This window comes from Lytechinus pictus, chromosome 3 (genome assembly GCF_037042905.1).
Source record: "Lytechinus pictus isolate F3 Inbred chromosome 3, Lp3.0, whole genome shotgun sequence".
In the NCBI taxonomy this organism is placed as follows: domain Eukaryota; kingdom Metazoa; phylum Echinodermata; class Echinoidea; order Temnopleuroida; family Toxopneustidae; genus Lytechinus; species Lytechinus pictus.
This window is the reverse complement of record NC_087247.1, coordinates 70226829-70252839: the sequence shown is the minus strand read 5'-3', so window position 1 is coordinate 70252839 and position 26011 is coordinate 70226829. Positions and strand designations below refer to the sequence as shown.

The 26011-nt window shown below is 33.2% G+C and overlaps 1 protein-coding gene across 1 annotated transcript in view; it reads left to right on the top strand.

Moving 5' to 3' along the window:
• Positions 1 to 241: 241 nt before the first annotated feature.
• The window catches only part of LOC129256755 (dedicator of cytokinesis protein 3-like), an 87940-nt gene continuing 62170 nt past the window's right edge, over positions 242 to 26011 (top strand). Inside the window, exons 1-14 of the mRNA XM_064096070.1 lie at positions 242 to 470; positions 1674 to 1712; positions 3012 to 3086; positions 5145 to 5272; positions 6407 to 6488; positions 7676 to 7811; positions 8140 to 8215; positions 9659 to 9756; positions 10759 to 10884; positions 11600 to 11715; positions 12401 to 12572; positions 24015 to 24115; positions 24714 to 24885; positions 25539 to 25636. Coding sequence (XP_063952140.1) covers positions 246 to 470; positions 1674 to 1712; positions 3012 to 3086; positions 5145 to 5272; positions 6407 to 6488; positions 7676 to 7811; positions 8140 to 8215; positions 9659 to 9756; positions 10759 to 10884; positions 11600 to 11715; positions 12401 to 12572; positions 24015 to 24115; positions 24714 to 24885; positions 25539 to 25636 — 1644 coding nt within the window. The 5' untranslated portion in view covers positions 242 to 245. The remainder of the gene's footprint in view (positions 471 to 1673; positions 1713 to 3011; positions 3087 to 5144; positions 5273 to 6406; positions 6489 to 7675; positions 7812 to 8139; positions 8216 to 9658; positions 9757 to 10758; positions 10885 to 11599; positions 11716 to 12400; positions 12573 to 24014; positions 24116 to 24713; positions 24886 to 25538; positions 25637 to 26011) is intronic.

Sequence of the window (26011 nt, the reverse complement as noted above, 5' to 3'; positions counted from 1 at the left end):
CAAATATAAAATTGCAATATTTTGCATAGAATCAACAGATGAGAAACTTTAACTGTCTGTACACTTTTGTATAAAGTTGAAAGAATGGATGGTATTCCAATGTAATTTGCATTATTTAAAAATAATTGGGCTTTAATAAAGTGAAAGTCAATTATAGTTTTTCCACAGATTGAAAAAAAAATGCTTTTTGAGAGTTAAAAGGACATTGACAAGTTAAATCCTTGTTTTACTTGTAGAAACATAAAATGGACTGGTTCAAAGAGCTGAAGAAGATCATGCTGGAGGTTATTAATCTTAGAAGTCAACTTCTACCAGGGACAATGACATTAGGCATGAGTAAAGAGGTCAAAGGTACAATCATGAACAGAGTGGATTGGGGAAACTGCAGACTTGAATTGGATCTAGTACCTAGTGTAGATGGTGAAATCATAGACAGTAACCAATGTAGTCTGGTAAAACTACATCAAGTGGTAAGAATATTAACTATTTACTTTCATTGTTCATTATACCCTTAATTAAAGTTCAAGTTCAAGCCATTAAAAAGTTGATTTTATGAAAGTAGAAAAGTCAAACTCGCATGATGCTGAAAACTTCATCAAAATCAGCTGTAAAATAGGAAAGGTAGTTTATGCACATTTATGCATACTTATGCACAAGTTATGCACATTTCCCTGAGACAGTTATATGCCCAACACAGTGATAAGAGAATCAATGGTGTCACTTTCATACTCAACTTTTCTTTTCTTTTTATTGTTTGCATTATATTTCCTTTTTCATATTTTAATGAGGAGAAAAATAAAATACTTTGTGTAATAAAATACAAAAGAAGTACATGAATGTGTGGGTGACATCTTCAGTTCCCTCATTTGCATTCTGGCCAGGAGGAGCATAACTTCTGTAAAATGAAGCGAAACATTGTTCCCTTTTTGACATCCTATTTTGATGAAATTTTCAGCTTTAAACTTTTTTTTTCTATTTATTCAAATAATTTTTGTTTGTTTGGGTGGACTTACCCTCTAGAAGGTAATCCATTCAAAGTGGAAAGTTGCCTTAAAAAAATCAGAGAAGCAGATTCTTGAAAGGTTAAACTAAATCGGACAAACAATATGAAAGTAATGACGTTTTCTTTTAAAAGTTGTGATCATTACATTCATGGGTATTTCAAATTTGTCGCATACTGTAGGAGATGTAATAGTGATAAAAAGGATTTACTTCTATACACAAGTTTACTATATCTTCTTTTTTTTAATTTACCAAGAATATTTTTCTTTTTTATTTGTCTATGGTGTATTTCAATCACTTTTCCCAAGGGAAAAGGTATTTATTAAAGAGAAAACCAAAAAATTCCTGATTCCACCCTTATGGGAGTTTTTTCGTTACAACTTGTACACTATCTGCTTACCAAGTTGCCACTTTGAAATCCACATTGTCTTGATGATCTTATTTTCCAAACAGTAATGAATATCTTATTCTAATAGGGAAATTTGCACAGAGAATTTTCTTTTCTTCAGTGTTCATTCAGTATATTTTGACAAAAAAGGGTTCTTCGCTCATACAAATATATGAATTCTTAAGGTTGATAATTTATATATACTTATTTCATATGCTTTGCTGGAGCTTATGATAATTGGTATATTCTTACCATCTGTGTTTCCATTCTATTTTTTTTTTAGCATCTGAGGAGTGCCCAAGAAACTAAAATTTCTGCACTGGTATGTATATGTAGCATAAGAAAATAAAATTTGATCACAATGGAATTAACTTGTAAAATGTGTGTTTTCCCTTTTAGATGGCTCACTTTAGTACAGTAGTAAAAGAGCTTTGCCATGTTAATGGCACCCCCCCCCCTCCCGCCACAAAAACGATTAAATAAAATAAATAAACAAATAACAGAAATAGAAAAAAAAATGAATAAAAATAGAAAAAAGTTATAAAAAAAAAGTTATAGAAACAGAGATTAATGGGAACCTGGTAGAAATGTTTTCCTTGAAACGCAGCACGCTTAACACCTGCTAAAGCCAGGGTAATTATGCCCCATTACTATAGAGCATTTTAATAGAGACTTCTGATAAAGTAGGTGTTAAGCATTATATAAGCAATTATAATTATTATTATGAATGAAAAAAAAAATCAAAATGAATAATGATAATCTAATAATAATGATGATGATAAATAGTTGTGAAAATCTAGAAAAATAATTGGGGGATTTGACACTTATAAACTTCATGGATATTTTTAGTGTTATTTTTATATAGCTCAATTTAGTTAAGTATGAGGAGAACTTATGAATTTGAGCATACCATTATTAACAAATTGATAATTATTCTTGCATAAAACATACCAAAATACTTTAACACATGTTGAATAATTATTCCAGTTTATAGTGCTAAAAAGGGTACACTAGCAAGTAGAAGTCTTTCAGTTTAAATTCAAGTACAAAAAGTTTAGTTCAATTTATGCACAGTATACTGCCTATATGTTACCGTACTAGGGTTTTCTCCCTAAATTAATAAGAACCAATTTTACTATTTATCTATGTTGATTTGATCAGAACGAAAACTTATGACTATATTTACTTATGCCAACTCTTGGGCAATAAATTCATATTTTCTCAATTGATAATTTCTTAAAAATTCAATACTGGATGTATGGTTTATTTTAGATTTTGCAGGGGCATTGGTATTACATAATTACATATAATTTCCTCCATGCTTGATTTAGAATCAGTTTACATGTAGTCTTCAATGAACCATATACCCTTGAAAAGTATTTCTGAATGTATTATAAATTTTCATGAAGATAAGATAATTTCCCTTGACTAATACCTATTTTCTTTTTCAATGTTTCTTTCTTGTATTGTTATGGTTATTCATTTGTGTGTATTCATATTCTTTTCACCTTCATCCTACCATCTTCATTAACTGTTACCCTGTTTTGTGTGAAAATCCTGGCATGCCTCCTTGTTGTGATGCTGTCCACCCCCTGTATGACGTGGAACTGTCCACTCACAGCCGGTCGCAACCTCGGTGCAACCTTTGCTATCACTTATTTCATTGCAAGTACCAGACCCAAGTGCACAGGCACAGGTAATTTGCACCAATAACCTAGAATTACATGTACCGTAGTCTTTTTATTTTTCAATAAAAAAGTCTTTTATTTTCTTTCAAAGGAAGTCTATCCAGAAATCAAGTTGGCTTTGAATAAGCAGTGAAATAAAAGACAAGTATTACTGAAAGTTTTGCAAAAAATCAGTAAAGAATAAAGATAAAGTTTTTAGACTTTTGATTCTGTGAGCAGCATCCCCATGTGTCATAATTTCCATAAGTTGTCATTTTCTCAGAAAGTTGAAATTGAATTACATGTGGAAAAGTATTCAGTCATCTTGAACCATTGATATTACAAATGAATTTAATAACAGGACATTTCAGGGAACTGCTCACATGTGTAGTCACCAAAATCTTTAAAAACTGCATGTCTTTTATTCTTTAGTGTCTTGTCAAACTTTCATTGATGTCTTTCTCGTATATCTCTCCCTTCATTAAAACCAATTTGACGGGAGTTTAATAGTATTCATCTTAGGCATCTGAATATTGTTAGGTTATTACATGTAGATTTTCTTTGTTGCATTAAAAGAGTAAAGTAGACCCACAGGCCTGTATTCTGAAGTCAGGTTTGATTTAGACCATGGTCGAACTCTACTAAAATTATGTGGAGCCAAAAATTTATATTGTACATGTATAATTCTTATGTTTACTATTTTATTTCCTTTTGCTTTCATAATGAAGAAAATTACTTCAGATATAATTCAAAGACAATTATGGACAAATTGAGTGTCAAATTAGTCAATAAATTGGATGTGTACTGTTAGGGATTTGTGCCCTAATTGCCATAGTTAAACCTCAACTTTACACCATATTTGAACCCAAGTTCAGAATACAGGCCATATTGTTCCTCTAATGCTAAAAGATAGTATTTGATTCATGGATCATTTAATTTAATTGACCATTCATAGAAATAGTAGTTTACAGGGGGCTCATTGGATCATATTTCTTATAAATACTTCCTGTAAAAACTGCTGTTAGAGTATTTTTAAAAATCATAAATACAATATCCAATGCCAAAACTTGCTCTTCTCTAATACCCAAAACACCAAAAAAAAAATTTCATGATTGATTTTACTTTTTCTTGTCAGTTCAGTGATAATCAAGCTGTTATGATTCTACATTCAATGTATTCTTCATTCTTTAACATGAAGACTTTATTCTTAGAAATAAGCTACATTTGCATGCTTTGTAAATTTGAAACCCCTCTCATATCTCATGCATCCTATTTAAATCTATCCTTATGTTTAATTATTTTGTCATAATGATCATGACAACTCCTGAAAAATCTTTTTTTTTATGCTGAACATGGATATACTTTGATCCTTTTTTAAAGTGAGTATTGTTTTAAGGTCCTGAGAATACATCTCATATTCTATGTGACTTGTCACCCCAAAACCATTAATAAGTTGCCCATAATGAATTCCAATATTTTTGGGGCTTAAAAAGCATATTCTGAGCTCTAAAACAATATGTACGCTGTCAAATTTATAAACTATAACCCACTCAAGTACTTGATTGGGTACAGAAGAAATTCAGTGAGAGCTTCAAGTTATATGAGAAAACAAGGTTTGAAGTTTAGGGTTCACTCAAGCATAAGATATGCACACTATGCAATGTCAGTGAAACTGGTATCAAAGAAACTCTTACGTCTTGTCTTTTATTCAACTTTACTTTTGACAATATGAAGAAGAAGAATAACACTTCCAGATTCAATATATTTATTTATTTTTGGCCATTTACAGAAAACATTTCCTGGTGACTTTTTGTTGGCTTTGGGGTAGCCGGTCATATACATGTACATGTATTTAGTTTCTCTGCTGTTGATGTTAATGCTATTGTTTAAAAACCTTTCAGTCTTATAAATGGAAGTGTTGCCCAATTTTATTGTCTTCTGTAGTTTTTGTATTTTTCTCCCAGTTCTGTCATGAAATATTCTAGTCATAATCACTGACTTTGGCATAGAAATGTATTCTGCTGCCTTGAACTCGGTTGCCACTTTATTGGCAATGCATATTTACTGAGCTTGAATTTTGTTTGTAGACAACAGAATCGGTGGAAGCTTTTGCGCATCATCTCCATCTTCAGTTGGTAAACTTTGGGATCAATACGGGTGAAGCAGCGGAAGCTTTCTTTGCTCTCTATGATGCTAAAGAGGGAACATTCATTACGTAAGTGTATACCATTTCTGATTTCAGGGATAAAAACATTGATTAATTACATTTGTAGTTCTTATTTGTAGTAAAGTTTGCATTTATAATATTTATAACTTTTCAATTGTATTGAGCACTATAACCTGTGACAGAGTGAAAGAACCTTTGTTATTAAGAAGGAACCATAATACTGAACCATCTCTCATATTGTTGAAGTAAACGAATACTGAGAAGGGGAATGTAAAAGCTGTTCATATGTGTACTTTATTTGTGACTTCAATATAATGGGCCAAATGCTATTAATCATCATAATTCATTTTGTCAGATGATGTTAAAAACAGATGTAGATGAAAGTCCTAATTGTGATTTGTGAATACAATATTATTATGCAATGCTACATTTTTACTACAACTCAATTGAGATGATTAGAATACTGTCATAATTTGTTATATTTGTAGAAATGTATGTTCATCTTACATGACATTATACTCATCCTGGGTAACTTTATGAAGTCATATTTGAAGCTTTCTGACAAGAGTATGTGGAGAAGTAGATATAAAAACAAATTTTAAGAAGTAGTTGTATACTTTGTTATTTGTACTACCAATGTAGTTTGAAATGATGTTTCTTATGTGAAAAATATTCCTTTTACATGCTTTCGTGTACAAGTATGTTGTCCACATTGTAATGAAAGTGACCTCTTCGGACAATTATATGATACACAAAGTTAAAATGTAAAAAAAAAAAATAACCTGAAATGACACTACGCAAAAAGTTGAATTATTTGCTACTTTATACAATATTGCATCACTCAAGAGAATTCTTGGCTACATCATGGTGGCCTCTTGATTGCTGCTCCATTCATCAATGATTTAAAGGGCAAGCTTGGTCAGGTCATTACTTACAGGAGCTCTAGTGAATGAAGATCCCAACAAGAGGCCAATCAGTACAATGAATGATCCTAATATGTGATTTAAATGTGTACAATATGTACAAGTTTTTATAAATCTTGATTTTGTTTTAAATGCATTCTACATGTAGGTTAAACAAATGAGTTGTAAAAGTGACATGTCAGCGAAGTTATTTAAGGAAAATTTATTCCACAATATACCCAATCATTAAGAAAAATTATCTTTGTTTTATATTTTTCAGAGAGCGGTATCTAGCCAAGTTCAACAGACAAGGTGCTCCCCTGAATGTAGAGAAGATTGGTAACCTAGTCACTATTTTCACAGTAAGTAGCATGATAGTATGTCTATGTAAAGCTGAGATCAGTTACCATTCCTATATTCTCCTGCATAAAGGCAGTCTGACATAGTTAATTTTAGTTGAAAATCTTAATAGTTATATTTACTAGAAATCTGAAACCAACTTTTGTCTTTAGTTTGGAATAAATGAAACCTTTAAAAGTGTTTGGTCCTGTTCATGAAGTTATAATCATTATCAGATTTATCACAGGAACCACCATTTCATGAGCATATGACAGAAGTTTGTAGCTTGCCATTGTTGACGTGTTTTTATAAAACATTGCTCTGGATTGGTAGAAAATGGTAACAGCAAAGATGACATATCAATATTGATTCCTCCTAATATCCCTCGATTAGTCTTTTACTATCAATTATACTTGATAGCTGAAAAACGAAGGTCTAAAATCAGTACTGAAACTGATTTTAGTATCATTGATACCATGATTCGGATCGTTAACATGTTATAGGTTGGAATGTTCATATCATATGCTGTTGCAAATTCTATGAGAATTGGGTAGTGATGGCTTATGTAGTGTGCACCTGTATTTCATAAGCTGTTTTCTACTGCTCCTCTGATCAACAATAAGTCCTGTTTGTTTTTTTCGAAGCAAACTTAATTTCTCTTTTGATAATGATGATTTGATTAAAGGAATTTGATAACATAAGAACACAATACGTATTATGAACTCATGTGCTTTGTTAAAAGAGAAGAGGAAGAAGATTTGTTACTGAGTTTACTGCACAATATGACAGGATGTGCATATTTCAGTACCTGGATTTTAGTGGTTATTTTCATCTTGTTCACCAAATCACTCATAATAATCACCATTTTCCCACTGTGGGTTAATAACAACTGTTTATAGTTGAAATGTTAATGAAATTACTTTTTTTCTTCCGTCTCTTCATATTGAGATAATTAGACTTCCAAGGTACCAGTACTTTTCTTCTTGTGTTTAACATGTCTCCATTTTGTTCATGAACATTTAGTTCATTCCAATAAACAGTTTTCTTTTGTATGCTTCAGGTATAATAATAAGATCTGGGTTTAAATTTTTAATACAACCTCAGTCAAAATACTTTTCAAATTATCTTTCGTTCTATAATGACATGGGTCATAGAACATTTTATCATATATTTCTCTTTGCGTCTCCTTTATTTTGTTGCTACTTTGTAGGATATGAGTAACAAGGACATGGAGAGGGATCTGTATCTCACATGTCATATCATACGATGTGGGCAGATGAAACAAGCTAAGCACATAGACAAGAAAACCAATAGTCCAAACTATAGAAGACCCTATGGATATGGAGGTAAAATTTGCATAATTACTTATTCGAGGTATAAGAAATATGTGAACAAGTGAGTTGCAGTTTGAATATGTATCAAGGATGTTTGATAACACAAATTGCATATGAAGTATCCTAGAAGCTACTCATTTCCCATGTGAAAACTATAAAAAGGTGTATCAACTATTACTGGAGGAAGCAAAGTTAAAATTATTTGGCGATATCTTTCATTTTGAGGATTTATTTACGAACAAATGGCACTGTGAAACTGCATCGATCCAAGCTTGTTAGGCATCATTTTCTATCTGCACAACATAAATCACAAACTTGTTATTTTATGTTTTCTATCTAGTCTTGAAGATCACTCACATTCTTAAGATGCCAGATGATGATGGTAGAGAAGGCAAGGAAGAGGTTATGAAAATATAGTAAGTATAATTGTAGAGGAGTAGTGGTCTACTGGATGGGTCTCTAGACGATGTACTGCAGTGTATGGGTTCAAACCATATTGTAACAGTAGAAGAGAACTATATCTCTGATTAGCTCACCCGAACCAGGAGAAGGAAAATCCTTGGAATGTTTGAGTGCCATGTAGGAGTTATACAGTGTATCATGGAAGGGAGTAATAACATGTCTGACAGACTATAGTGAAAAAAGGAACCTTCTATTATCATGATGAATGTTGCTATTATCCCAGTGCCGGACAAATAGCTCTGAGATGATGCATCTCTGCTGCCTCTTCATTCTTACAATTTCTGTCATTCTTATTATCTGTCCTTCAATCATTTTTCTTTCCTACAGTTCATAATACCTGAATTTTGCTGATAGCTTTAGTAACATCTGAAGGAATATTTTGAAATAAGTTTGAATATATAAATACCAATTTTGATAAGGTGAAATAATAGATTTTGTTAGCTGAGAGCCATTGGTTAGCATTGATTTTGTTTTAAAAATCTGAGCTGCAATTTTCCTTTTGTTACTTGTGTCTGCGATATGTTGTAAAATGAAGCCCTGAAATTATCACACCAAAAAATCAGTAGCGCTTCAAAAAATGGTAATACTGTAAACCAGCATGTGGTACGTTAATCTCCCCAGGAGATTAAGTGATGGTTTCGTAATTACAGATATCTTGATAGCATCTCTACGAATTTTTTTTTTTTCGTCTTCCTGGGAATTCTTAATCCATATGAACCATAGTAAGTACAACACACATATTAAAGGTATGTAATGTTAAGCAATGTCTTTGAATGGTAATTTGTATTGAAATTATGCCTTGAAATATTTCAATAAGAAGATCATATGTATCTTGGAATGGCATAGATTGGTCTTAAAAGATCTGAGAGACTATAGTCATGAAATTTACGCATGTGATCTTAATGCATTAACAAAGCATCCACCTCTCATACAGCTTTTTATAGTTGAAATGTATACATAAAAGTGAGAATAGCCAAATTTTAAGACACAGCAGATTTCAAATGTTAAATCATCATACAATCTTTGGGCCATATTCTGAACTTGGGCTTAAATTTAATAAACTCTGGTATAAGGTTGTGGTTTGTCTGTTGTGAAACAACTTACTCACAGAACAGGTTGATTTAATTTGATCTTTTGACACAGATATCATATATACCGTAATTGTGTGGGAATGATCAATTTTAAATCCTCTTAACCGTTAAAGGGTGGGGGGGGGGGGGAATAGTTATAATAACAAACATACAATGTAAACAAAATTTTGGCTTCTCATAATTTTAGCACAGAGTTAAACCATAGCCTAGGTTGATATGGACTTCAGAATATGGGCCTTAAAGTTTATTTGTATATACTATTGATTTATGAAAAATATTGACAATTGATTTTTATTTGAATTACAGTGTAGCGAATACAGCTGATGAGAAGGACTTTGCTTCACTCCATGATCAAGTCATCAGGAATACAAGTAGAAAGGGCATGTCTGCATCTGGCAATATAGGTACATTGCTGCACTCATTAAGGCCCACTTTCATTTAAACGTTTCTAAGCTTGCTGCCACAATACAAATTCAGTTAATAATGTTTGGTGAATATGGGTCCTTAAAATATGAAACAGGCATTACGAACTGTCACCTGAATTAATTTGCAGTGAAAAGTTCCCAGACATTAGTTCTGATACTCTGATCTGATCTACAGAAATAATAGAATTATGGCAATTTTACCCTGAACCTTTAGATGGTATGTATTTACTTTAACGCATAGTATATAATCTGCTCACATCTCAAATGCTAGTAGAGAAAACTCCAGAGGGGGCTCCAAGACTGTTTAATTGTTGTTTTTCAAGGGATGGGTTGTAAGAAAAACACAAAATAGTTCAGAACCTCCTGAAATACACACACTCAAGAAAAATGCAAAGTTTGTATTATTATGTTGAAATATCTTCAACTTGCTTTACTAGCCTACCATATTGAGGCACATTGTTACCTTAATTGTGCTGAATTGACCCTTGTTTCTAAGATTACATCATTAATGAGCCCATTGTTTATGTAAATCAATTAACATAATTGTGGACTCACTAATTGAAAACAGTTGTCTCATTAAAGTTGTAATCTTTAGTGTTATAATGTTTATGCATGTTTTATTGGACTCTTTCTCAATATATACATTGATTAAAACATAAAAGAATGCATGGTACTGTATCTGTATACACCTCAATTCAACGCCTCCCCGATTCAAAACCACCTATATGAATTTGGGCCTATGAATTTAGGCAGGATGACTTCAATCACATCTTCATGTTTAGAACAAGTTACCCCGGTATCAATTTTGCAGCAAATGACTGAATTTTCATGAACTAATATGCTTGTATGTGTCTTTATGATGCTTATGTTATTTGTGATAACTGTAAGAGTGGGATGATAATATATTGACAGGAATGTTCCATGAGTGAACCTTGATACAATGATATCACTCCTCAACCAGTATTATTGTTTATATTGTAGGTATCACTGTAAAGCTTCTGATGCTACATGGTCATCTTGATAGCCTCAAGAAAGAGAAACACCTTCTATTCAACAAAGGTCACAGTGTTACTCATAAACTAGGATTCAGTGATATCATCATGCCAGGTAATATATCCATCAATGGATCCTATGATATGTTCCTGTAGAAAAAGTAACAAGGGCTCTGTAACACATAGGTTTGTAAATAGCGATGACCAGTCTAGATCATTGTTCAAAATACTGATCTTGAAGCAGTAAGTGTCATTCTTTTATATATGATATCCATTGCAAACATTTTGTGTTGTGGAGCCAAGCTGTCAGTTTTAAATAAACCAAAAAATTCGAACCTAAATGAGAAGGTGCCATGATATGAAATAAGTATCTGTGTTTATTGTCATAAGATACTGTACATGAGAACACGCTCATGGCCTTTTTTAGTCATTAATCATTGTTGTAGTGGTTCTTCAATATTGCATGCTTCCTTGATTCTTTTTGTAGTCTAATTGAGATGACAAAGGCATAACACAATGCTAGTCATAGTTAGTTTCTTATAGTACATGTATGGAACCAAAACTTAAGAGGATATGAAAGTGACTGATTGCCAAAAATTGAAACTATGGATATAGGTAATGACATCTTGAAAGCAATTAGTATTTGATTGAAATTAATGTAACTGACACTACCCTTTTCATCCAGGGTACAATAGCTTTATAGTCATTGACTAAACTGGGAGAAGAAAAGATGGTTGGCAAATCATAGTTATGAATTTAAGTTTTGAAAACAATATTCATATTTAGAAGTGAAATACTACTATATTTATATTTGTATTTTTATTCTGTAGGTGACTTGCGGAATGATCTCTTCATTGCATTAGAGAGAGGAGAATTTTTTGATAAGAATGCTGGCAAAAACATTGAGGTGACCATGTGTACATTGGATGAAAAATGGAGAATGATTGTAAGTCTATTTCTGGAGCACCCCAGTTTCCTACTCATGATATCCATTAAATAGATTAGCTTCAAACATGATCCAAGGATTTGTAATGATTTGATTTTTTTGGCGGGGTATCAATGTCCAAGTTCAAATGAAACGGCGGTCATGTACCAAGATAGGTAAAGATATATTATGCTTGCGATAACTGAAGAACTATTTGATGGATCAACTTCAAACCAAATACTTGAAGGGATGGTGAGTGATTTAGATATTAGAGTAATGAGGTCAAAGGTTGCTTACCTAAAAGTATTTTTCAGTGAGAACTAAAGAATTGTTTAAAGGACCAATTTTTAAAATGGTGCATGTTTGCATTTTCAAGAGATGGTGATCAGACAAGGTTCTGGGGTCATGAGGTCACAAGTCAAAGTGGTATTTTACATACAATGAAATATCTAGCTCTCAAGAACTGTTTTTTAGGTTAACTTAAAACTTGGCTCTTGTATGCATATTGACATGATGGTGATTCAGTGGTCTACAGAAGTATACCAGTTTGAGAACATGTACATGTATATATCCTAGTGTAAGATTACCAAAGTGAATAGGATGCAGTGTGTTGAAATTATGGTTAAATTTCAATGAATTAGAATTAATTTCAATGAGTTAGATGTAGGATTATTGAAAAGTGTAATCCATTCTTTATATTTTCTAGTCTTGCATATGCCTTGTAGACGATGAAGCACCTGAAACTGAATATAGGTCAGTGGTGTATGTTCATAATCAAACCCCTCGCTGGAATGAACTCCTTAGGCTCAATGTTCCTATGGACAGCTTCAAAGATACACACATTCGCTTTGAGTTCAGACACTGCTCAAGAGATAGTAGTAAGTATGCTAAATATTTACATTAAAATAAGTCATTCCTACTCATTTAAGGAGTATTTTTCACCCTTGTGAAACCTATGTAAGCATGTTTGACTGCATTACAAGTTTTTTTTCATGTTTAATTATAAATAATGAGAATAAGTGAACACTACATTGAGTGATACAGTCCGACCTCTCTTATCCGGCCTCCCCTTATCCGGATCTCTCTATTATCCGGACGCACACTCGCCGAGATTTTTTAATTTTTTAAAATTCAATCTAGTACGTGAGGAAATGAGATTTCAATCTAAACTCAATCCTTTACGCAAACTCACTTTGTTTACATATATTTTCCAATATAGTCTACCTACAACAAAATAACTTTTCATGAAAATATCTCACCCAAATCACCGAAAGAACTAGGCATGATAATATCCAGTAAATCAGGGCACAGCACAAAAATTTCATCACGTTTCTCTTTTTGCTTCCCGAGAAAAAACAACGCATAGCTAACATTAGGCCTCAATACGGACAGCGCCATCTATCATGTTTGAGCCTACAGTCAGTGTAACAATGGCTGACATTGCGAAGCTGCGATACCTGCCGCGATGATCTAATTTTAAAACTTAGTTTCATCGAGTCATTCTCTCTCTTTCGAGGTATGCTCGATGTATACCTCAATCATTTTAGTAGGTAAATTATCCAACAGTTTTGGCCATCAATCGATTTCATTTCCTTAAAAATATTGCCTATAATTTGCACTGACACTGCATGCAGTGAATACTGTCTGTGCGCCCACTACAATAGATAACGTGTAGCTACCGCCGTTGGCCTGGGGAGGCACCTAGCAGCGCAGCTGCATGTATTTAATATTGGGTCTCCCAGATCCGGATAAATCCTTTATCCGGATTGGTGCTGGTCCCAACGTGTCCGGATAAGAGAGGTCGGACTGTAGATGAAATCATCCTGCATTGACCACATTGTAATTGGGCTATTTCGGACGAGGTGGGTGTATCATGAAGCTGTTTGTAAGTTAAGAGTGACTTTAATAACGACTGCTGAACATTTCTTATGTGCTAGATAATCACCAATGAACATTTAATGGTAAATATAATTTCCCACAAGAATCACCAGTCATTCTATAATTCACTCTCAACTTACAAAAAAGCTTTATGAAATGGCCCAAAGATACCAGCTGCTGATTGTGTGACTATGTGTGAAAATGTGCACGCATGTAGAGCCAGATGTGAATTACAAGATTGTAGTAAAATGTTTAAAAAATCAATTGTTTCTTTTTGTCCTTAATGTTTTTTTATTTTGTTTCTAACTCACTTTCGGTAGCTAGAAGTATTATTTTGCCACTTTTGACAAATAACTACAAAAGAAATTGCCACAAACCCAAAATGTCATTAATTTCCTATGTATTTTATATATTTTGTGAATTTCTTATGTATTTCTTTGGGTTTTTTCCAAAACTTTTTTTTAATATGTTAAAGTGTATATCAATTTTCTTAATTTTATAGCATAACAAAAACAATAATCATACAGTATCACAATGTTCTGCAATCTTGAAGAACAGTAATAAAGAATGAATTATTAGTTCACTACAATAAAAAATGAATAAAAAAAACCAGAAAAAAATAAAATGATACAGAATCTTAACAACTTAAAGATAACTCTGGTGGTTTTGATTATTCACAAATTACAAGAAAAACAATATATTCTCAACAGGGGACCATTTCCTAAAGTGTTTCTTCTTGCCATTGTTTAGCAATAGCCAAGTCAATACATTTGATATTCATTGGAAATATATGCTTCAAGACCAATGAAATTTTGCATCTCTGGATATGAATGTCTCTTTTGAATAAAATGATTTGGTGGTTTAATAACGTTTTATATGTTTTTTTTTATATTTTATGATTCCAAAATCACCCTCTTTCAAGTTAGGCCTTCATATTTAACTAGCAACTTTACACAAATTTTATCAACTAAAGCTATTCTTTAATCTTTAGCAACATTATAATCATAGAAAAGATGTACAGGAGTTTCAACAGAAGTCTCACAAAAAGTGCAAGTGTCTGATTCCACTTTCTCTATTTTGAATAGTCTTTCATTTGTGTACATGAGTAGTAGTACATCATGTCTTTATTAAAGATCAAGAATAAAAAAAAAAATCTTTTTTATAAAACTTTAAACCGAAAGACACAAAATTGAACTTTCATTGTACATTGAAATGGGATAAGATAAATTTGTGATCACTCCTCTTCCTGTATATATTTCGTTAAAAACAAAGGCTCACAGACAGGTCTATTAATATATTTGCTGTCCAGATCAACATGGATATTTCTAGTTTTCAATTTGTGTATTTCTGCTGCCAAAAGCTCTGAATGATTTTCTTCATAATCTCTTTTATCCAAAAACATTTTTAATACTGTTTGATGAAATATAATTCCTCATTTCTTCCTTACTATTGACACAATTGCCAAATATTTCATATAATATTTACATGATACTCCTCTTTGCTTCCAAAAGTCAAGACTTAATTCTTCCCTGTTGATCAAACAAGTGATATACATAACAAAGACCTGCCTCATGTAATGCCTTACAATAAACTGTTTTATTATCAACAAGGACATACTGATTGTTCCAATCAATTTGACTGAGTATACTTGCTTGAGTTGTCTTCGACCATGCTAAGAATAAATTAAGATAACATTGGTATTCCAAATGATTTCAGATGGCCCAATGCAAAATTACTAATAAATATCAATTTTCCACCAAAACGTTAATAATGATAAAAAAACAGCTTCCAATAATGATCAGATTCTTCATATTATATCTGAATCCATTTGACCAGTTGTGCTTCTATCATATATTTTAGTTTAGGGAATTTAAGACCTCCATCAACATAATCTGCAAACATTGTTTTTCTAGATATCTTGTCTGGACCAAACATCTTTTCATCGTTTGTAACAAAATCATCAGGTATTTCAATATTTGAAATTGTATACATGATTTTAGACATGACAAAAGTTTTCAGCAGTTGAATTTTTCCTGTCAAAGTCAACCCTCTATTCTTCCATCTCGAAAAAGTACATTGTATTTCATCCAGTTTATTATAAAAATACAGCTTCTTAAAAACTTCCAGGTCATATAAAAAATGAATGCCTCAAATTAATGCCTTTATCAGCCCATGGTATATCACTTGTTTTTTTTCTTCTCCGTTTGCCTATCTTTCCTAATCCTGTTTTTGTTTTATTCAAATGAAGACCTGATATCTTTGAGAATTCTTCGAAGTCAATGAAAACCATCTTCATTGATTGTAAGTTACTACAAAAGAAAGTTATGTCATCAGCATAAGCAGTTTACTTTATCTGTCTTCCTTTAACTCAACAACCTGGATATTCTCATTATTATTAAGTCTTACAAGAAAATTTTCTCAGCTCAATATAAACAAAGGAGCAAAAGGATCTCGTTGTCTGACACCCCTAGACACTGGAAAATATCAAGTGGTAATTCCATTCACCAATACACAGTTGCTTATATTAGAATATAATGTTCTAAATGATAGTATGAAGGATGGCCCAAAATTAAAAGCTACTAAGCAATTTAGTATGAATCTATTATTATTATTATTATGAATAATATTCATTTGGCCATAAAAGCATACAAAAATTGACAATGCAAGGACAAATATAAAATTTGATACTGAATAATGAAATATAAATAAGTAGATATGAAAGAAAAGAAGAAGAGAGGATAGAAAATGGTTTTCCATGGGCCAGGGCTTGCAAAAGTAAGATTCATTACTATTGCCCAGAGGCATGCGAGTCCTCATAGAAAGGCCAGTGAGAAAGTATTGCACATTCCAGTATATACAATACCATGTAATTAAAATTCAATAAAAATACACATTCAACTTAATCAAAGGATTTTGTTAAATCAAGGGCTCGCATAATTCCTCTTAAATTCTCTTCCACAGTGCAATTTAGTCAATCTGATATCAATCTTATTCCTTCCCCTAAATATACCCCTATATAAATGCAAAATTAAAAGAATCAACCATTTGTTTTAATAATAAACTTCTATGGTTAAATCATTGTTTCCATGTGTTTTAGTCCTTGCCGTTTTTAAAATTTCTGCTCTGGCTTCAGAGCTACATGTAGTGATATCATTCACAGGAGTTCTTTATCTGTAAGTTGTTTAGTATTACTCTCACATTTGTATTCTTTACAAAACTCATCACCTAACAATTACAGTATCATTATCCTCAAATAACTTTTCATAAGATTTTTTAACAAAATGTTGTAATTCTGATTGTCTATAAATATGACCCCGATCTGAAATCAATACACCATTCATAGAATTCGCTGCATGGTCCTTTTCCAAAGACAAAAAATACTTGGTGATCTTACCCCTTTGTTAATACCATTTACACCTTGACCTCATTATTGCCCCTTCTGCAAAATAATCATATATCATTTTCAGTAATAATATCCAGAAATGATTCATGTGTCAACCAATAGTCCAATTTAGATTTGGACCGTAGGGTTATATCTTCTCCGTTTATTTATTTTTTCTTGATAGGATTTCTGATTCTCCATATACCATTCAATCCAAAATACATTTTCAGATTTTCAATGAGATTCACAGAATGATTCCAAACATTTTTCATTGAGCCACCTGCCCTATCAAAATCTAAGTCTTGAATTAAGTTGAAATCTCCACCAATCATTAATATCTCTCCATTTTCTTGTAAAGTCAATTCGACCTTCCTCAATAAATCCCCTTGGTCCTTCTCATTATTTTTGCATATATGTTGCATATTGAATTTTTTTTTTTGAATTCAACTTTTACCAATAAAAACGACCCATTGTATCTTTAGCAAAGTCTAATAATTTGATGTCCGGTGTCTTTCTCAAAATAGTACACACACCTCTGCTCTTGGAAGTTCCGTGACTAAAAATGATATCATGTCTAGTTCGGTTTCTTTCATAACAATTCCTCATTTTCTGTAGAATGGATCTCCTGTATAGAAGGATACCGGTAATATCTTTATTTTCTTTAGGCATGTAATTTAAAATAAAGTTTTCTTGCTTTGAAGTCCCCCAAACCATTAACTTCATTTCCATGATAAGAGTATGAGAGTCTAGAAAGTATCACCAATGCAATACATTTAATGAATACTAAGTATCCAGGTTCATCAAACAAACACTAGAAAAACATACAACAAAAGCTAAATCTACTATTTATCTTAGAAAAACCATGATGGCGCGCTACATCATGGTTTTACATTCCACTTGTTCTAAGAGTGCCCTCTTTCACATGATCACCTGTAAAAGTTTCTGCTGCGATAAGATATAAAGAAATAATAAGCATACCAAAAAAAAAAAAAAAATATTTAGTCCACGTCATTAACCACAGTGAATCTTTTTCACTAATGTCTTTTATATGGTAATTTATGAATTAACTCTTATTACAGAACCAACTTCCTTCTGTTAGAGATCTCGTTTTTCTTTCTAGTTCTTCCTGCATTTCTAGGTGATTATGTCACTGATTGTTTTGTGCTCACTTTATCTTTCCTTTTCACCTTTTCCATTGTTAAAAAACATGTGCAGGGTATTTGAAGTATACCACACAATCTGTGTTTTCCTCTTTCACCTTCTCCTTTATGGGAATCCAACGTTCTCGCCAGGTTCATTCTGACGCTTGGCGGCGCGAAGCGATGATACGCAAGCCGCGCAGCGGCCTTGGTGTGCGTGCGAAGCACGCACGGGGGGAGGGTCGCGGGAGGGGGGTGTCCCCCCTCCCTCGCGGAGCGCGGTAGCTATCGAAAATATCAATATCGACGAGCTTAGATTGCTGCTAAATGCACCACATTTTATGTCTATTTAATGCTTCTCCGGCCACACAGCCGGAACGGTTGCGCGAATTGCGATCGATTGAAGCAGAAAGGCAAGTACTGATGAAAAAGGTCAAAAGAAAAGATTTAAATTCAATCTCATTTTATACTTACAGTTTATAGATTTATTCACATCAATGACATCGATAATGTACTCCATACTTTCCAATGTCTAGATCACTACGTCCTTAGAAAGTGCGATTCATTTTGAGAATGCGTGTCAATGACCGACTACATCTACGGACCGCATGCGCGCCGCGCCACGCCCTTACTCAATCCAAAGATTGTTCCGACTTTGTTTGGAAGCCTCGGAAGAAAACTTCCGAGGCTTCCAAATAATGGGCATCGGTATTCATGAGACGATATAATTTGCATGTTTGTTTTGTTTTCAGATACTCACTGAAACTATGACTCTCATAATTAAGACTTCTGCTGATGATGTTTATACTAATAATATCCAATCAAGATTCGTTTATCACTGTCAATTATTGCTATGTTCATTTGTATTGTTCTATACTCACCTATAAAATAATGAATGTGTCCATCACGAGCGGGAGAAATATTTTTAGTCATTCATCATACTTTAATATTACGATTTTGTTCTTATTATAATTAATTGCGATTTAAAATGTTTTAAAAGTAAAGCTTAATTGACAGGAAAGTAGATTTATACTCACTGTCAATTATTGCTATATGTTCATTTGTATTGTTCTATACTCGCCTATAAAATAATGAATGTGTCCATCACGAGCGGGAGAAATATTTTTAGTCATTCATCATACTTTAATATTACGATTTTGTTCTTATTATAATTAATTGCGATTTAAAATGTTTAGAAAGTAAAGCTTAATTGACAGGAAAGCAGATTTGTATTTTTAAATAATGCACTATGTAGGCCTACAAATACAGCGTGTGTGAAAGAGAGGAAGAGGGGGGGGGGGTTGTAGCTAGGATGGTCGAAGGGGGAGCGCGAAAGGGGAGGGGTCGTGGCGTGGACAATGACAAGGGGATGTTGAGATCGTACGTGTGTGTGGGATTGGTGAAGAAGTCAATATTCGAAGCGAATGCATATTTATAGACATGTCTATACTACTACTGATGATGACGGCTGAATAATCTTTCTTTACATGTATATTTTGGCGATTTTAGATTTTTAAAATATTTTCTTGCACCATGAGTGGGAAGATCGAGGTACGTGATTCAATAAATTGCATCAGTTTTCAAGTTACAGAAATTCACGAACAGATTATTAAAATTGAAAAAAAAAAGAGTCAGAAAGATCTTTTTATAGCCCCCATCCAGCGTAAACAACATGAAGAATATTTGAGGTCACGAAACCAGCTGATTCGCATTCATACAACAGGTTAACAGGTCACGCACATGGTACACAGTCATTCCAAGGGCGGGAATTCGGGGAAACCCGTTTTCAAGCACAATGATTGGCTCAACCCAGAAAGTGAATACTAATTAGATCACGTGCCATCGGTTTTGGGGCGTCTCGTTCACATTCCAATTCATTTCATAAATATAATCCACTCGCAGTAATTAGGCTAATGACGTTGTAAAGATAACTCTATATATAAAACACAATTCCGATATAAAACATATATAACGACATAAGTGAAATTGAAAAATTCATCCAGCGATATTCAAATTATACTAGCGACTCATGTGGGCGTGGGCAAACGAAATACATATCCTCTAAATCGTTCACACATATCAACTTCAATAATTCGTACTTGAAATGCAGGGGCCGCGGAAAGGTCTTGAAAGTGGGGGGGGGGCTGACCACCATGCAAAAAACGCAATCAGGTGGTCCTGTTTTTGTACACGGTTTTGGAAAAAAAAGTGGGGGAGCTGAAGTCCACCCAGCCCCCCCCCCCCTGTTTCCGCGGCCCTGAAATGAATATCTGTGAATGAATTGTCAATTCCACTTTGTTGAATGTGTACTTTTATTGAAATCTATTGAATCACGTACCCCTCCCGACCAAGTCCAAGGGTTGATTTTCCACTCGCCATAAAGATTATGCAGCCACAATCACAGTAGACACATCCATAAAAGAATATTAATTTAATTCGCTCCGAACATTGACTTCTTTTCGCCAATCCCCTCCCCCACCAAGTCACAAACATCCCATCATTTTCATTTACATTGCCCACGACCACCTCCCATTATTCTCTCTCTCCTTTACACAAATTGATTTCAAATAATATTTTATTTTAAATCGTAGTTGTTACCGGGAGTTGTTAAGCAATTGTACAACAAATTTATGAAGCATTCACTGTAATGACTAATTGGCAGGCAAAGAGTAATAAAGAACAATACAAATGAAAATACACTGTACGTATAACTCACATTAAAAAATGAGTCGTAATATGATAAAAAGCGTGAATAAAATTAATAAAGATTATTACTTATGAAAATTATAACAGATTCAATGAATATCTGAAGAAAAAAAAACATTCAAATCGGTTTTGGATCCCATCTAATTTTGGAAGACTCGGATAGATTTTGATGCCATGTGCGATTTGTATTATGTATGTGGCCATGGCGAGCGCTAGTGCAGTGACACAGAACTTGGTAGACACACCGTCGCGAAATTAATCAACACTTTCAAAAGATCGATGTAGAGATCAAGACTTTGGAAATTATGGAGTAAAATTGGAATATAAATGTGAATAATCATTTTGCTGTAAGTAAATCAGTTGGACATTATATCAATCCATTCCTGTGGCTGTGGCTTTGTCATTATTAACGTGATCTTTTAATAATTTTCTCAATTCGTTCTACGGCAGTGTCATCAGAAATGCATTCAATGAATTCATGTAGATGTAGCTATAATAAGGCTGGGGCCTGGGACGAGATGAAACTAAATTTCGATCGAATTTTTATATTATTTTTTGACACACTTTACTTTTGACAAAATAAATGACAATATCAACTGAAATTCGTAACATCTAAATTACATTGCCCAACCCAGTAACCCACGGTACCCCTCTCTTCTCACTTTATTTTTGAGCGTATTTTACTACCATTTTAAAGACGTAAATAATGAGAGCAATGCGATACGCAAATGCGAGGTTAACATCTTCGCACTTCCCAGATAAGAGAGAGAGAGTTAAATTGGGCCTCGAGTCGAGGTCGTATCGTATACAGCATAGTAGCGAAGCAAAGAAATCCCGGGAAGAAATCGTGGAAGAAATAATCGACAAGTTTATTTTAGGATCTGAAAAGCAGATTGTTTTTATTTTAAATATATTATTCAGTTTTTTGTGTGGATCTAGGCCTGTTTTACAGTTGTCGGCCACGGTTGTCGGGGAAGTTCACGGTTGGCGGATTTGCCCTGAAAATTTTCAGGGTTGTCGGCGCCCGCCAACCGTGACGCGTGGTAGCGAGAACGTTGTGGGAATCAGCTACTTTCTTTGGTCTCAGATCTCTTTGGGGGAGCATTTCATTGACAAAGATCTGATGCTTTCCATTGTGTTCATATGGTCTTCCTATCAAGAATCTGCGGGAATTCGCTAGGATGATGCTTTTTGTAGAATGCTGATTGAGGCCTACAATAAACAGCCTTGGTCTAGAAGAGAAGTTTGACCACTATAGTGCGCCCTCTCTATGGTTAGGTCTACCTCTGATTTGATCTGCAAGTGAGACTTGGCAAATGCCTTAATTAACAATTCACAGTCCTTGTTCTCCACACCCTCTGGATAACCTTGAAAACAAGCATATTTTTCATCCCCCCTGGCTGCAAGGTCAATCACACGTTCATGCAGCTTCTCCTTCACATGTTCTTGTAATTGCTCTGATTCAATGTCAAAGTTCATTCCCTCTTGTTTCTCCTTCACTTCATTTATTTCTCTTTTATTTGTATCAATCTGAGTTATATAACTAATGTGGCTGCTATGTCATTGAACTTTGAGTTCATTTCATCAAATCTGTCCAGAAGCTTTGCTTATAGATCATTGGTAGTGCGTGCCTGTATCTGGTCCCCATTGATTTCCTGATTCCTCTATGCTAGTGCTCGCAGTTCGTCTTCTCTCACCGTTTCCCCGGCATCTTGAGGGTGCGCCTCGCAGGTATCGGCAAACGTTGACTGCTGGATTTGTATTTCAACCTGGATGTCCGAATTTTCACTATGTCCATTTCGATTCTACCTGAATCTGATCCCGATGAGGTGAAGAATTATTAGATTCTCCATGAAACATTGTTTTCTTGGTCTCTTTTTTCTTTGCACTCATGTTAATGAATTTTAGGAGCTTTCCACGATGAACAAGAAATAGATGTTACTTAAATAGAAGAGCACCATCTTCAGAACTTTTTCAAAACATGGTTTATTGTCTTTTTGATGAACTTTGTTTGGAGCCTTTTTTATCATAAATAGTATGAATAAATCATTTTACACAAGCAAAAGTAAAAATAATCATGCATTTATGATTTTTTGGTATAAAACACAATTTGCATTGACTTTTTACACAAAATCATGTTTTTTTAAAGCGACTTGGGTCTGAGATGCATTTACAAAATGTTGTATAATTTCAGAATTGCACAAAGTCATGTAGCTTTGTGCTGAAGTAAGGATACTGTAATCATTATTTGTCAAGAGTAGGTGTCAGTTGTTATGTTGTGTACTCTTTATGGTTAATATTTTCTGCTCAGCTTTCTAAGCATGACCTTTGTAGAATCGTCTCTGTGGTATTGAGTGATACATTGTCAATTGAAAGTGTGTAGAACTTGTGCAAGAATTTTATGTACTCTCAGTTTCAACCGAAAAAATGAATGCAGCAGTTCATTGTATCTCATATCTGGTCTATGTTTTTAATGTCATATTACTTTCAGTTTTTATACAGGCACTATCCTACAATATCTTTAAATATTGCTATCTCTTTGAAAAGAAAAGAAAGAAAGAACAAAATTATCACTATGTCTACAGGTACCTTAACTTGCCACTACATCAAAAGCCAATTATATATACATGGTAAGTTAGTTGCATGAACATGTTCTATCAATGAAGCTGTATGCCAACCATCTTTAAATGTCCATCACTGATTCATCATTAAAAGGTCAAGTCCACCTCTGAAAAATGTTGATTTGAATAAATATAGAAAAATTAAACTTGCATAACACTGAAAATTTCATCAAATTTGGAGTCGATGATGTCCCTCACTCACTATTCCTTTTGCTTTTTATTGTTTGAATACTACAATTTTATTTTATTTTATAGATTTGACAATAATGACTAACTTGACTGAACCATATAGTATCAAACATTGCTAATTCCACATTGTCAGGGAGGAATTACTAGTTTCACTTGGCAATGAGGAGAAAATAATATTTCATATAATGAAATACTAAAGAAAGAGTGAGCGGATGACGTCATCAGTCTCCTCATTTGCATACCAACTGGGATGTCATAACTATCTTAGTTTACATCCGATTTTGACAAAAATTTTCAGTATTATGCTTGGTACATTTTTCTCTTTTTATTCAAATTAACTTTTTGTTGGGGTGGACTTGTCCTTTAAAGATCATTTAGCAATATCCTCTTTATTCTCTTTAACAGAAAGGAGAGAAAAGCGTTTGTTTGCAATGGCTTTTATGCCACTCATGAAGAAAGATGGTACAGCTGTTGAAGACAGTACACACCATCTCTATGTCTATAAGGTAAATACCTATCCATCAAGATATCACTTGAATCACGATTTGTTTACACAAACTTGATCAAATGTTATAGAGAGTGTACTAAATGCTGGTTATTACTATCAATATTTTATATCACATAAAACCAATTTTGCTTTCACTACAACCATTTTTCTTTAATGTATGTATTGGCTCTCTGCCAAAGTCCAAGTTAGTCCTATTCCTAGTATTAGTTGCTTCATTAAATGGTCATAAATCAATACATGTACTAAAATATTTGGACATCAGCCTGCACACACTGTACATGTATATATATTGACTGTTGAGGGTGTGCAATATAACATTGTGTAATATAAGGTTGCCTGAGTTGTATTTACAGGGAGTTATAGTTTAAAGAAATTCTTTACACTGTAGCTGATGAAAAGTATGATGAAGCTAAAGCTGATGAAAAGTATGATCTTGAAAGTACAGTAGTACCACATGGACTTTGAAATGTAGCTTTATAATTACAAAATTTTGGATTTAGAGAATCAAGAGAGTTAGTTAATGAAAATAATCATTTTCCTCTTTTGTATAGTGCTTATAAATACATTGTTATATTTTGAAATTCTTTTATATACAGTGCACAGATCATCATGATTTCAGAGATCCTGCCCAATACCTTCGGTTGCCATATTGTTCAGCTGATATGGTTTCTAAGGGCAACGCAACAAGCAATGACATGTATGAACTTAACCAAAAAGACACATTCATTGTTAAGACAGTCATATGCTCAACAAAACTTGTACAAAACAGTAAGTAATAATATAAATATGTCTTTTCCTTTGAATTTATGATTCTTTTCAGATTTGATTTTTTAAAACATATTTTTGGGGGCTTTATTCATTTGTAAATTGCTTAGATATGATTACTATGCACTACCAATTTAGTACCTTATTATGATTTATATTTTAAGATCTGACAATATTCTTTTGTTTTGCTTTATATGATTATTTGGGGGAAAAGATTGAAGGCTATTGATAATGTATATTAAATACTTCACTCAACCATATGTTGTAATGGTAACTGCTCGGATAAGTTATTCCATAAAATGCATGTCTTCCAAGATGACCATCAGGTTAATTGAAGCAAGGTTGATAATGACATTTAGTACCTTGAATACTCAACAGAATGCTTGATAAATTACATGATTATGATGCTTCATGTTAGAAAATTGTGAACAGATTTTATCAAAACAATATGTTTTCTCTTTCGATCATTACATTTTCTAGTAATTATGTATATTATTATGTAGCAAAGTAGCAAACCTCATGATAGAGATAAATATAACCAAGTGGTCTGCTGTGTATCATTAAACTTTGTTACATATAATCTGTAAGATTTGCTCTATCATAGCACATAGATAATTTTAGGATTTTGTATCTTTTTTTGTTGTTGTTTCTATCAGTAAACCTGCTTGGTTTGTTAAAGTGGAGGCAGCATCCTGATAGACTACATGCTATCCTTGAGAAACTCAGCAGTGTCAGTGGTCAAGATATTGTCAGGGTCAGTCAACTATTTCTATCATAAGTTTATTTTTTCTATTTGATAAATGTCAATTGGACAGTGGACATCTGCAATGTTCTTTGAATATTAAAGTTATTTCTTTGTATTTTCACTTTTTATGGCTTCGATCAATACACCTTTGGACATTGTTTCTTTCTTTTAAGTTTGTCATATTACTGCAGGCCAAATTTTCTGTTGTATATTTCATGTGTATTTTGTCATGAAGGATTCTTGTGATATGCAATACAAGAATACATACAGTAGGGGGGCTCATCAATTCTATCCTGTTATGATACCAGGGGGGCGTTTCATCAAACAATTAGTCGGTGGTTTTCTCCGACTAAATGTGATTTTCACCGACTAATTTCATTTTCA